We start from the raw sequence: 13,680 nt of genomic DNA on the forward strand, positions 1-13,680 counted from the left end.
GGACCATGAACCGCCGCTCATCCAGGATCGTTCCAGATTCCAGGTCAGCCAGGCGCCGGGAATCGGGGGGCGGGGGGGTGAGGGCTTGGAGGACGGGGGCCTGGGCTGGGTCCCCAGCAGCAGCGGGCTGGGTCTGGCCAGAGGGTGGAAGCCAGGCTGAGCCTGAACAGATCGATGCGCTCGGCTCGCAGCGCTGTCAGGGAAGCAAGTCCCGGACCAGCGGGAGCCCGGCGGCCAGCTCCGACTGGGCGGGACGCACTGGGGGGCGAGTCCCTATTGGCCGGCGGCTTGCGGGAGCTGGGCCCTGATTGGCCCGGCCGCCGGTGGGCGGTGGGGTTAAGCGCGTCGCCGCGCCCGGCCTAGGCGCCAGCCAGGAGCTGGGATCCCGCGCCAGGAGCCCGGTCCGCCCCGCGCCATGGGCCCCCGCCGCTGCCCGCGCCGCGCAGCCCTGCTCCCGGGGGGCCTCCTGCTCCTCCTGCTGCTCGCAGACCCGGCGCTTCCGACCGGACGCCCCCCTCCGGTGGTCCTGGGTGAGGCACGAGTCTAGTAGTGGGTCTGCTGGCTGTGCGTCGGGCAGGACCGGGTACGGGGGTGAGGGGGACTGTCTCCCCGGTTTGCATGGGCTCCGAGCACGGGGTAGGGGGACGTAGGGCCGTCTTGTCATCTGGGTCGGTCCGTCCGCCTCTGCCATGCTGGTCGCGGGTGTGGTCAACCTCGCTGTCACTTTCCCCTGTAGATTATGGGGTAAGGAGTGTTATTTGCGGTTGTCCATCTGTCTGCCTGTCCGCGCCAGTCCCAAACCTTGTCTTGCCGTATCCCATTTTTTTTTTTTTTAAATCTGGAAAGACTGAGACCCTTTGGCCCCACTCCAGAGGGCCGGTTTGGGGGTAAGGTGGCCCCAGAGTTGGCCCCAGGGGCCTTGGTGTTGACTTAGGCTTGACTGGTAGGCTGTCTGCCGCGACCCCTTCAGCCCCTTACATCTCGGAAGGCGTTGCGGAAAGGAGGCTCATTGGGGAAAGGATTCCTGTCTTAACCTGCCACCAGGACTCCCCCCGGACTGATCAGATGGGTAGTATTGGGCCCGAGGGAGGAGACCCTAGGGCTGTGGTTCTCAACCTTCTGGCCCTTTAAATACAGTTCCTCATGTTGTGACCCAACCATAACATTATTTCCGTTGCTACTTCGTAACTGTCATGTTGCTACTGTGATGAATCGTCCTGTAAATATCTGATCTGCAGGATGGTCTTAGGCGACCCCTGTGAAAGGGTCGTTCGACCGCCAAAGGGGTCGCGACCCACAGGTTGAGAACCGCTGCCCTAGGGAGTCTGAGGCTGGCTAAAGGCAGAGATAAGAGGTGGGGCCGTGGCTGTGAACAGATGTCAGGGAGCTTGCCTGCACTGTTATCCTTTCAGACCTACTTGGACTCAACTCTGTTGGGGCGAGGCGACCTCCCCTGCTTACTTACTACCCCCTCTTGGTCCTGACCCCTGACAGCTGTACAGGCGTCACGGCGTTTCCTTGCGGTGGGTGGTGGGCAGGGATGAGACTTCTGTCCTAGAGCTAGTGTGCCTGTGACCAGCCAGGACTCCTGAAGGCAGAGGCTTGCTGAGGTATACGTTACACACTGAGTCTGCATGACCCCCCTGCCTTTTTTGCTGGGAGTATTTTAATGGGGTTGATACAGGTGACAGATGGGTAAGACTGGCGGGTAGTTTGGTCCTAAGGCGTCCCCCACCGGGAGCTCTGGGCCATCAAATGCTTCAGGGGGATGCCGGGCCCAGGTTAATCATGGGAGTTGGGCACCCTTGGCTCTGCCTTCCTTAAGCTTCCAGGATGATCCCCGGAGATGAGGTCTGGGCTGGGCAAGCACAGAGAATCCACGGACCTAGTCAGGACAGGCTTCCTGGAGTATGCAGCTGGAGCTGTGGCCAGGAGAGTTTCAGGCACAGGGAACATACCGGAGGGAAGGAGGTAGGGAGTCCAGGCTGTCTGGAATGGAGTGGTTTGGTGGGGGGTGGAGGGGGGAGGGGGGAGGGAGGAGGGTGGGGGGAGTGGATTGTTGAGGCTCGTGACTGGTTGGACTTTATCCTGGGGGCCCGCAGGGAGTCATGTGTGAGTCTAAGGAGTTCTGAGTAAAAGGGTGTGGCCTTGGAACGTGTGTGGTCCATGAAAGGATTGCAGCCTTTTCTCCTGGATTGGTGCTAACTCATGAAGTCATTCTGTTCTCAGTTATCCTAGGTTGGATCAGAGGAGCCTCAGTCCCTCCCCAGAGTCATGGAGCAGTGGGAATCTTAGCCTGCCCAGGGAGTGAGGCAGTTGGTATTAATCCTGGGAAACCCCATGGCTGGCAGTGGACAAGCTGTTCCTGGTCACAGATCAGTAATCCGGAGAGGACCAGCCTCTATGGGTGGGGCTCAAATGGATAGTAGAGGAAGCAGAGGCCAGAAAAGTGGCACAGAAGAAGACCCTGAGCAGGGGGAAGGGACTGTAGTAAGCCATTTCTACCGCTCCCAGACTCAGTGTCCTCATCTATAAAGTGGGCATAATAAGGATGTTCTCTCCCAGTGTTATTTGAGGTGAAAGGCACGTGGATGGCTTTTACCCTAGTTCTAGGCTCAAGGTCTGAGGAAGTGACCACTGCTATTTTTAGAGGCCACACAGCCTGTCCAGTGTGAAAGGCATCCAGACAAAGCAGAACTGGTGGCTTCCTCTTTCAGCCATTTCCCATGGTGGAGATAATGACCAAGGTCTCTGTATTCCCCTGCCCAGTCCACAGGCCTGTCATGCTGGGGACTCCCCACTTCTGCACCCACAGCATGAAGGGAGGCGAAGGCAGGTGCTACAACTGCCTCCCGTGGCTGCCCCCAGGACATGGTGAGATGGTGCACAGGGAGGGCATGCCCTTTGCAGGGCTGGGTCCATAGTCCAAGCCCAGTGAATGCCAAGGAGAGCCAAGCGCTGGTTGTTCACTTCGTGATTATGGATCTTAAATAGGGATGAATATGGGAGGTGCTGAGAGCATGGCATGTGGGAGCAGGTGAGGCCGGAAAGGTCACTGGGAGTAAATAAACTTTAAAAGGCCTTGAATGCTACCTTGGGTGGGTGGCTTAGTTGTTTGGAACGTCGTCCCATACACCAAAAGATTGGGGGTTCAATTCCTGGTCAGGAAACATACCTAGGTTGCAGGGTCAATCCCCAGTCAGCATGTGCACAGGAGGCAACCAATCGTTTGCTTGCTTGCTTGCTTGCTTTCTTCCTCCCTTCCTCCCTTCCTCCCTTCCTCCCTTCCTCCCTTCCTCTCTTCCTTCCTTCTTTCCTTCCTTCCTTCCCTCCTTCTTTTCTTCCTTTCTCTTTCTCTTTCTCTCTCTCTCTCTCTCTCTCTGTCTCTCTTTCTCTCTCTCTCGTTAATAAACAGATGAGGATTAAAATCATAAAAATAAAGGCCTTGAACGCTGGGCAGTGAAGCAATGGGGACCGAGTTGAGTGTCACAAGCTCCCCAGGGCTCTGTGGAATCAATCGGCCAGTTCAAGCAGAGAGAAGTTACCCTTTAGGCCTGGTCTCCCCGATCCCACACCAGCTGTGACCAGAATGGTGTGTTGTTTCAGGGTAGCCATCTCCAGTGCTTGGTCCATGTGTACCCAGCTGCTAGGGCTTTGCAGATGGCCTCTCCTTTGGAACCTACCAGACTCTGGCCTTTAGCAAAGCCTGGGGACCTCAGTAGGTCAGCAGGTGCCAATAGGAGCTTCTTCCCATCGTGTTTCTGTTCATTGCCGTCCTCTGCGAGCCTGTCTTGGAGTGCTTTCTCCTTTGGCTGGCTCAGTGGCTCAGTGCTCTGTCCAGTTTCCCAATCCGGTCAGAGTGGACAAAGCCCTGCCTAGGACGGTAGAAGGCCTTTGGATTCAAGCCTTGAGGGTCTCCAGTCTGTCGGGCCCAGGGCCTCATGCATGTTCTGTGCCCCACTGTAGTGCCTGGCGATTTGGGCAACCAGCTGGAGGCAAAGCTGGACAAGCCGAAAGTCGTGCACTACCTCTGCTCCAAGAAGACGGACAGCTACTTCACGCTCTGGCTGAACCTCGAACTGCTGCTGCCTGTCATCATTGACTGCTGGATCGACAATATCAGGTGGGAGCTGGGGTACAGGCCGGGTGCTGCTCGCCAACTCAGCCTACAGAGGCCCCCAGAGTCCATTTCCAGATCATCCCCACCTAAGAGGCCTAAGGTCATTCCCCTTTCTCACTTCCCATTTCCTTAGTCTGCTTGGCACCGTCTTTGTGTCTCTCAGACAGAATTTCTGATTTCAGAGAGGAAGGGAGAGGGAGAAACATCAATAATGAGAGAAAATCATTAATTGGCTGCCTCCTGCATGCCCCCCATTGGGTTTTGAGCATGCAGCCTAGGCATGTGCCCTGACTTGGCATTGAACTGTGACCTCCTGGTTCATAGGTCGATGCTCAGCCACTGAGTCACAAGTCACACCAGCCAGGCTCATTTAGTCTTATAGCAACTCTATGGAAGAGGTGCTGTTTATAAACCAGTTTTATAGCAAGGACATCTGGAATCTCAGGTCAGTTACAAAACTTCCAGGGTCACTCAGCTAATAAGGGGCAAAACCAGGATTCCAACCCAGAATTGTATGACCCTGAGCTAAGTTTCCCTCTCAGACTGAGCTCCCTGAGGCAGGGACTCTACCTCTTTTATCTTTGTAGCGGTAGAACCTGGAATCCAGCTGGTGCTCAAAAAAATGTTCGAGCCGAATGGAATCTAACAAATTAAACATTTTTTCTTGGAGACGCACTCGCTGTCTCTCCAGGCACCCTGCCCTTCCCGTCGTTTAAGATGCCTGCTTGGTTGACGCTTTCCTCTTCTGTGTGTGTTTGTCATCAGCGTCATTTCTGGGCTGTTGATCTGCATTTCTATTTTTGTACCGGAGACGTGGTCTCGGTTACTGCCAATCGGAGGTGCGGGCTGACACCAAGAGGGGCTTATCTACCTTCATTGCTCCTCTGACCTGTTTGACTTTCACCCGGCACAGAGCTACCTTGGCTTTCCAGAACAATTTTCTGCACTTTGCTGAGTGGCCATTGGGGTGATCTACAGCTTGCCCTTGAGAGAGTAGGTCACCAGGACCTATTATTTGGGTCAATGTTCGGAATCCTGTCATCTTTCTGTAGCTAATCTTTAGGATGGGGTGGGACTCAGGATCATCAGGGACTGCTTATCTAGCTTGTGTCTTCTCGGGCACATTTGCCTCCTTGGCAGGGCTCCTGGTTTGGCATAAGGCCTTCCTCCTGTCTCCCACCACCCTTTCCTCATCATGTCTCTGGGGTTGGTCTCTCTACCCACACAATGGCCTCTGAGGTGTGCGTGGGGGGCGTCTCTCCGTCTGGTTCTGTTACGTGTTGCTCTCGTCATCTCCTTTGCCCTGTGATGTACTGTGGTGGCTTCTAGGAGCTGGATCCATAGAGAGGGAGCGATGGGAGCCTGTGAAGTTAGGTTGCCTTTTGGGGTCAAGTGTGATGTTCATGGCACAGCCAGGCCTGGTGCTTCCCTCTCCTAAACGGATCTGAGACCTGCATTCGGGGGTGGGTGACATTGAGGAGAGTGTCCTGGGCTCCTCTTTTATAAAAGTTTGATTTGAGAGAGAGAGAGAGAGAGAGAGAGAGAGAGAGATTTGTTGTTCCACTTATTTATTCATTCATTGGTTGATTCTTTATGTGCAATGACTGGGGATTGAACCTGCAACCTTGATGTATCAGGATGATGCTCTAACCCAGTGGTTCTCAACCTGTGGGTCGCGACCCCTTTGGGGGTCGAATGACCCTTTCACAGGGGTCGCCTAAGACCATTGGAAAACACATATGTAATTACATATTGTTTTTGTGATTAATCACTATGCTTTAATTATGTTTAATTTGTAACAATGAAAATACATCCTGCATATCAGATATTTACATTACGATTCATAACGGAAGCAAAATTACAGTTATGAAGTAGCCGCGAAAATAATTTTATGGTTGGGGGTCACCACAACATGAGGAACTGTATTAAAGGGTCCAGGTATTAGGAAGGTTGAGAACCACTGCTCTAGTGGGTATATAAGATAGAAGAGCCAGGGCTGAGGTAAGATGCCCTGGGGGCTTCAATGGATCATTACAGAATGATAAGAACAAGTGTTTAGTAAATAGAAGTTTGCCCTACCATATAATTAATGGTAATTATTATGGGCAAGGACCCTAATTCAAGTTAAAAGGAGGGGCAGCTAAAATTGTCTTTAGCTCAGAACAATACACAAGCAATCTTCAGTGACTAACTCTGAACCCGCAGTTACTTTTTGGTCTCCCTTGTATAAGAGACCAAACCTGAGGAAGAGAAGGGAGTGTGGCTCAGGACACAGGGCAGAATTGGGACTCAAATTCAGTGCCAACATTGGGTCACCAGCTCAGTATTCCCTCCTGACAGGCTGGTCTACAACAGGACGTCCCGGGCCACCCAGTTTCCCGATGGTGTGGATGTGCATGTCCCTGGCTTTGGGGAGACCTTCTCACTGGAGTTCCTGGATCCCAGCAAAAGCAGTGTGGGTATGTGGTCCTTCTCATGCTCTCTGGGGAATGAGGCTGGAGGTTTTGCTGGACTCTAGTGTGGGAGGAACCACTCAATTTGAAGGCAGAGTCGTTCTCTGATCAGTGTGGGCAGAGAGCACTCCTTCAGGGACCTCCCTGCAGTAGAGGTCACAGTGTCCTTGGCAGGCATGTTATAGGTGGCTGGCACTGGCAGTACCCTCTGTAATCCTATGCATTTCTTTCTTTTTTTTGTTTTGTTAATCCTCAGCGGAGGATATTTTTCCATTGATTTTTAGAGAGAGTGTAAGGGAGAGGGAGAAGGAGAGAGAAACATCGATGTGAAAGACACATCGATTGGTTGCTTCCTGCACTCACCCCGACCAGGGCCAGGGAACCTGCAACTGAGGTACGTGCCCTTGACTGGAATCAAACCTAGGACCTTTCAGTCGCTTTATTCACTGAGCCAAACCGGCTAGGGCTCTTTTTTTCTTTTTTTTTAATGAATTTTTTAAAAAATATTTTTATTGATTTTTTATAGAGAGGAAGGGAGAGGGATAGAGACCTAGAAACATCTATCAGCCGCCTCCTGCACACCCCCCACCAGGGATGTGCCCACAACCATGACCGGAATCGAACCTGGGGACCCTTCAGTCTGCAGACCGACTCTCTATCCACTGAGCCAAACCAGTTAGGGCTCTTTTTTTTTTTTTTTTTTTTAATTGACTTTAGAGAGAGGAAGGAAGAGAGAAAGAAAGAAAGAAATATTGATTGGCTGCCTCCTGCACGCCCCCTTCTGGGGATGGAGCCTGCAACCCAACTTGTGCCCTGACCAGGAATTGAACTGGTGACCTCTTGGTGCATGGGACATGGGACAACGCTCAACCAACTGAGCCACACCAGTCAGGACTAATCCTGTACATCTCTGTGTATAGGTTCCTATTTCCACACCATGGTAGAGAGCCTTGTGAGCTGGGGCTACACAAGGGGTGAGGACGTCCGGGGGGCCCCTTACGACTGGCGCCGAGCCCCAAGTAAGTGATCACCCTTGTTTCCCGCTGAGGTCATGGGAGGTGGGGACAAGGGGTCACAGTCACCATAGGCCCTGGGCTCTCCCCTACTCCTGGTCAGTCTGTCCTGTCTTTCCCCCTCCGTTACCCCCAGGATTTCTGGGTCTCTGAGCCCTGGAGAGAGATAGTGAGTCTGAGGAGGGGGAAGGGGAGCCCCTTTGTTACCTTCATTGAATGGGAGGGGAAACCATATTACTCCCACTTGAATTGTAGCATCCTCTCCTAGTCCTGGGTCTGGCCTGAGAGACAGTCATAGTTCAGGCCCCAGGACCCTTCGCGCCTGACTCCCGCCTGGCTCTGGCCTGCAGATGAAAATGGGCCCTACTTCCTGGCCCTCCGGGAGATGATCGAGGAGATGCACCAGCTGTATGGGGGCCCCGTGGTGCTGGTTGCCCACAGCATGGGCAACATGTACACGCTCTACTTTCTGCAGCGACAGCCACAGGCCTGGAAGGACAAGTATATCCGTGCCTTCGTGGCACTGGGTGCGCCCTGGGGGGGCGTGGCCAAGACCTTTCGCGTCCTGGCCTCAGGTAAGAAACTGCCTGGTCCAGCATGGGGGGCTGGTGTTGGGGGTGGCTTCCTCTCTTCCCCTCTACAGTGTCCTCCTGGGGAACCCTTCTTTCTCCAGAATGGTATTCTTTTCCCAATAATGTCACCTCTCTAGTTGAGGACCTTGGTTATCTGTGCACGTGTCTTACAGCATGTACATGGACATAACTCTTGGTCATGCAGGTGCTTGCTTGTGCACATGTGTACACGCACTCTGCTCAGGCCTGGCTGCCTAACTTGGTTTGACCCAGAGTTCTTTGGGGGAACCTTCTCCCTCTCCCCTATCCTCATACTCACGCTTTCATTCCCACCTTTGCCCCAGAGAAGGAAGGCTAGACGCCAGTTTCCTGTTTATGAGTTGCACCTGCATGTGCAGCAGCTCAGAACCTCTGTTGGCAACACAAGGAGGAAGCAGGTGCAGATCTGTTTGGGCCTGCTTGCTAGGCAGTTGTGAAAGTCACCTTTTTCCCCATTCCATTTCTCCCCAATTTACCTGAATTTTATTTTTTGTTTTAAATATTTTAATTGATTTTTTTTTTAATGGGAGAAGAAGGAAGAGAGAGAAACATCTGTGTGAGAGTGAAACATGGATCAGCCACCTCCTGCATGCCCCCCTAACCGGGGATTGAGCTCACAGCCCTTGGCTGGGTGCTGACTGGGAATTGAACCGACAACCTTCAGTGCACAGGACAACACCCAACCAACTGAGCCATGCCAGCCAGGGCCACCTGCATTTTCATGACTGTCAGGATCTGCCAGCTACAGCCATAGGGCTTCCCTCCCTCTGCCAGAACTGGTGTGAGCCCCATGGCCCCTCACTTTAGGAGCCATAAACCAGGATTGTGCCTCTGGGCTGACAACCTGCTGGTTCACCTTGGATAAGGTCAGTGCCCACAGGGCTGGGCCAACCATCTGATGAGCTTTCTTCCTCAAGTCACCGGCACTGCCTGATCTGCTTGTTGATCAACGGATTGTTGTGATCAGGTCAGACCAGTGCCTGTCCCTGTAGTGACCCTGGATTGGCTTTGCCTCAGATACTGGGAAACTGTTCTTTCAGGCCCTGGCAATCTGGGAGCAGGACGGTGGTGGGAAGGGTGATAGTCATGGACCCCTAGGTGGGGGCCTCCCTTTCCTCAGGAGTCTTAGAGCCAGGCCCCGCCAGGCAGAGCAGTGGTTCTGTGGTCAGTCAGAGAGGTAGAGTGATGGGTGGCCATGGGTCCTCAACAGGGTCAAGAGGCTCCCGTTCCCAAGTTCCAGCTCACCCTCTGGAACTTTCACTGGCAACTGGGTGTGTGTGTATTGTTGGCATTCCTGTGTTTGAAGGACTCATGCTCTAGTCTGCAGACCTGGCTGCCCGGGTCAGCGACAGGCAGGACTGGCTGGCTGCAGTTCTAAACCTAGAAAAAGAAAAATATTTGCATAGCTCATTGTAATTTAAAAAAAAAAAAAAAAGGATTGTGCCTCTGGGCTGACAACCTGCTGGTTCACCTTGGATAAGGTCAGTGCCTACAGGCCCAGTGATAATTCACCTTGTGGGTGTGTGTTGCCTAAATCCCTGGTGAAGAAATGCAGAAGGAAAGAAACAAGCGGTTGGGTGCTTCCCAGATGTGGCAAAATTACAGGGAAACAATAAAAGGGAATGCAGGCGCGGGAGTTATAATGGTAACTGGAGAGATTGGTGTGCTGACTGGGCCACTGGTTGGCGTCCAGCAGGGGCCGTGGTGGTGAACATGGTGCCCAGCCAGCTTGCACTCCTGAGTACTGACTGACTGGAGCCCTCTCCCTGCAGGGGACAACAACCGGATCCCAGTCATCAGTCCCCTGAAGATCCGGGAGCAGCAGCGGACTGCTGTCTCTACCAGCTGGCTGCTGCCCTACAACTATACCTGGTCACCTGAGAAGGTCTTTGTACGCACATCCACGACCAATTACACGTTGCGCGACTATCGCCAGTTCTTCCAGGACATCGGCTTCGAAGACGGCTGGCTCATGCGGCAGGACACGGAGGGGCTGGTTGAAGCCATGGTGCCACCTGGCGTGCCACTGCACTGCCTCTATGGCACGGGTGTCCCCACACCAGATTCCTTCCACTATGAGAGTTTCCCAGACCGTGACCCTAAAATCTACTTTGGTGATGGCGACGGCACTGTGAACTTGCAGAGTGCCCTGCAGTGCCAGACCTGGCGCAGCCGCCAGGAACACCAGGTCTCACTGCAGGAGCTGCCAGGCAGCGAGCACATTGAGATGCTGGCCAATGCCACTACCCTGGCCTATCTGAAACTCCTGCTCCTTGGGCCCTGATTCTTGTGCCAGGCAGGGCTGTGGGATGGCTTGGCCACAGCTGCTGCTCTTGACCTCCCGAGCTGCCGTGGCCCATGAGTTTAGCAGTTTGTAACTGACCTTCCAAGGCCATACGTCTTGGGTTATGAAACATCTGCCGTTGGGAAGTGCCGTTTCTTACCCTTTCTCTGGGAGAGAGGAAGGAAGAAATAGTCTGGACTCACTCAAGGGACCCTTAATGGAGAGAACGCTGCTGCTGATGGAATCGTTGTGACCTCAGGACCGGCAGCAGGTGGATTGGCTGCACCTGGATCCAATCCCCCAACTCAGGGTCCATGTGTTCCTGCTACTCCTGTGGCCATTTCACATTGCCCACTAGGCCCTGGCCCCTCAGACTTCCTGTGAGGGATATCACTGAGCTGTGGTCCCTGCCCCCAGAGATCCCAGCGATGGGCTCCTTGTCCCTAGGGTGATCCTTCCCACTGGCTGGCCACAGGTACCACTGCCACTGGCCACGGGTAGCTGGAGCTGCTGGCTTCCCTGTGGCCTTGCTGCACAACAGCCCAACTGTGGCTCTCTGGGGGCAGCCCGTTTCCCCTGCAGGCAGGGGTGGGCTGTGTTTTCTGTGGTTCCCAGGCTGTGGGGCATTCACTCCTACCTCCCACACCTCCAAGAATAGCCTCGCTGAGGAGTGGGCAGCCCCCCCCCCCCCCCCGTTCTGCAGGCTGTATCCCAGGAGCTCTGATCCCCTGGTGGGCTGTCACCGGTTGACAGTATCGATGCTGGCTCCCTTCACCCTAGACCTGCTATTCAGGACTCAGTGCCATAGCCTTTTAGATCCTGATGAAGAAAGAGAACTCAAGATCGGACCAAGGTGACTCAGAGCTTCCCTAACCTGACCTTTTTTTTTTTTTTTTTAACCTGACCTCTTGCTAACCCCATCACCATATTGTCACCCTGCCATAGGGTTTCTCTAGCACCCACGTGGGCCGGCACAGGGCTGAGAGGAGGTTGGGCTCCCGCCCACCCTGCCCAGCACCTACCTCCACCAGGCAGCACAGTGGTGTTTAGTCTGCAGGGACTAGTTCAGGAACTTGAGTGGGCCCCTGTGAGAGCCAGGTGCCTTGGAGCCCTCCTGCGGGGTTCCTGTCTGCCCCCAGATGCTGCGTGGGTCGAGCATGTCAAACTCAAAGGCTAACATGGGCCAAATGCATGAGGCATGCGGCCCGTGGGCTGCGAGTTTGACATGCTTGGTATGGTCTTCCTATGACAGCCGAGCTGGAGAGTCTATCTGTCTCTGAGTGGGCAACAGCTATAGGCCAAGACTTGGTTCTAGCCTCTAGGGTGAGGGCCCAAAACCACAATCAGGCTGGACTGTGCTGCCCTCTCACAGGTTTCTTTGGAGCCGGATTTTCTCTGTTGCGTACGTACCCAGCGTCTGTCTCCCTGTGTTCCTGAGGGGTGGGCCCCCTATCGGGCTCTGAGCAGGCTGTATCTTGATTGTGGCAATAAAAGTATTCTGGATGCTGTAAAGTTGCCTGGCCTAGGCTCTATTCGGAGTGTGAGAGGAGGGAGCTAGTGGAGGGGTAAGAGGGCTAGAGAGCAGGTAATCGGGCCAGGTCTTTCCTGCGGCCTCGGTGGGTTCTCTCAGCACCGAAGCGTGGCTCCTATGCACCGCTTTGGGCTTTATCCTCCGGCCCCTTCTCCTGGAATCTAGTTCCCCTCCTGGGACTAAGAACCAGGACCTGAAACATTCCTTTTTTTAAAAAAAAAAAAATATTTTTTTATTGATTTCAGAGAGGAAGGGAGAGGGAGGGAGAGAGAAATAGAAACAGCAATGATGAGAGAGAATCATTGATCAGCTGCCTCCTGCACAACCCCTAATGATTGAGCCCGCAACCCGGGCATGTGCCCTTGACCAGAATCAAACCTGGGGACCCTTCAGTCCGCAGGCCAACACCTCTATCCACTGAGCCAAACCAGTTAGGGCTGAACCATTCCTTCTGGAATGCAGCTCCTGCTCCTGCCTGGTCAGCAGGCCCTATATGCCACCCCAGATCGGGGTACCAGAGACAAGACTGCGGGTCACCCTGGCTGGACTCCCCTTCCCAGCTTTCTCTTCTCTCTCAGCTTGTCGGTCTCAGCATCCTTTGAACCTAGAGTTCTTTTTAGGATGCCACCCTTCTTTCTTTCAGCTCATCTGTCCTGCTAGGGGACAGAGTGCGACTGAGGGAGGCTGAGACTGCTATGGCCAAGATGGGCAGAGATGGACTGAGAGACTGGGGAGCAAGTGGAAATGGATGAAGACAGAGAGTCTGATACAGGAACACATGCACAGGGATGGGGTCCAGGCCTGAATTCCCTAGTGCAGAGCCCAGAGCCAGGCAGGGGCGTGTTGGGGGGGGGGGGGGGGGAGCTCTAGTTCCTGTCTACAGGCCAGGGCCAGCCTGGGCTTCAGGCGTTGAGACATCCTGGAGGCCACTAGAAGGCGCTCTGAACCCTCCCACCGCGCTAGGTATTGGCTAAACCTGGAAGAAGCGCTGGCCCAGAGAGGGCGAGGGTGCCCAGGGAAACAAAGTCCAGCTGCATCGCTGGCCTTGGCAGAAGGATGACAACAGGGAAAGGAGCAGACCCTCACCCCCAGGCACTGCCCGGCCTGACTCCCAGCTCTGCCTTGATTACCCGCCCGTTCGGGCCACGCCCTGGTGGTGGCCTTGCACTCCCATTCACCCCTGACCCATTTCAGCTGAACCGCCCCCCTCTGTTCACAGCTGCAGAGAGAGCATGGAATCAGAGCAGGCTTCAGGACCAGCAGACTGGGGTGCAACTCTGGGCTCTGCCAGCTCAGCCAAGTAGCCTGTAGACTCTCCTTGTTACCAGACAGGGACTGCCCCCATGAGGGCCTTGACTTCATGCAGGAAAGATTTCACAGCATTTTGAGAGAAGATTCCAGGTGATTTTGAGAGTTCGTTCGTTAAAGCTGGGGGCAGCGAAATAAGGAAGGGCTAAGGAGAGAAGAAGCAACAGGAGAGAGACTAGCGGGGCTGCTATTGCTCTCAAGAACATTATGAGAAGGAAATGGGCCAAGGCGGGGCTGCCGTCAGCTCACTGGCCAGTCAGAAGGAAGGGGGCCTTAGAGACAGGCCCCTTGGTTGCAAGTCTCAGGTCCCTTAGAGTTGAGGGGATGCCCAGGGGCATGCTCCCGGGAGGAAGAGTGGAT

General features: G+C 54.3%; 1 protein-coding gene across 2 annotated transcripts; it reads left to right on the top strand.

Annotated features, from left to right (window-relative positions):
• Window positions 1-332: 332 nt before the first annotated feature.
• On the top strand, window positions 333-11,990 carry PLA2G15 (phospholipase A2 group XV). Of its 2 annotated transcripts, none has more exons than XM_081107621.1 (6): window positions 333-530; window positions 3,967-4,123; window positions 6,461-6,579; window positions 7,494-7,592; window positions 7,937-8,161; window positions 9,970-11,990. In XM_081107621.1, exons 1-6 carry the CDS (start codon window positions 416-418, stop codon window positions 10,479-10,481), a joined length of 1,227 nt encoding a protein of 408 aa, XP_080963747.1. In that variant the 5' UTR covers window positions 333-415; the 3' UTR covers window positions 10,482-11,990. The 2 variants fall into 2 exon arrangements, with proteins under 2 accessions (XP_080963747.1, XP_080963748.1); XM_081107622.1 differs by having other exon boundaries at window positions 369-530; window positions 8,062-8,161.
• The last annotated feature ends 1,690 nt before the right edge of the window (window positions 11,991-13,680 follow it).

The sequence above is a fragment of the Myotis nattereri genome, assembly GCF_964212035.1.
Source record: "Myotis nattereri genome assembly, chromosome: 15".
NCBI lineage: Eukaryota > Metazoa > Chordata > Mammalia > Chiroptera > Vespertilionidae > Myotis > Myotis nattereri.

Excerpts from the sequence above, each read along its gene's own strand:
- PLA2G15 (XM_081107621.1), top strand. The coding sequence starts at position 416 with ATGGGCCCCCGCCGCTGCCCGCGCCGCGCAGCCCTGCTCCCGGGGGGC. Across the intron at positions 4,124-6,460 it reads TGCTGGATCGACAATATCAG|GCTGGTCTACAACAGGACGT; the intron begins GTGGGAGCTGGG and ends CCCTCCTGACAG. Across the intron at positions 7,593-7,936 it reads CGACTGGCGCCGAGCCCCAA|ATGAAAATGGGCCCTACTTC; the intron begins GTAAGTGATCAC and ends TCTGGCCTGCAG.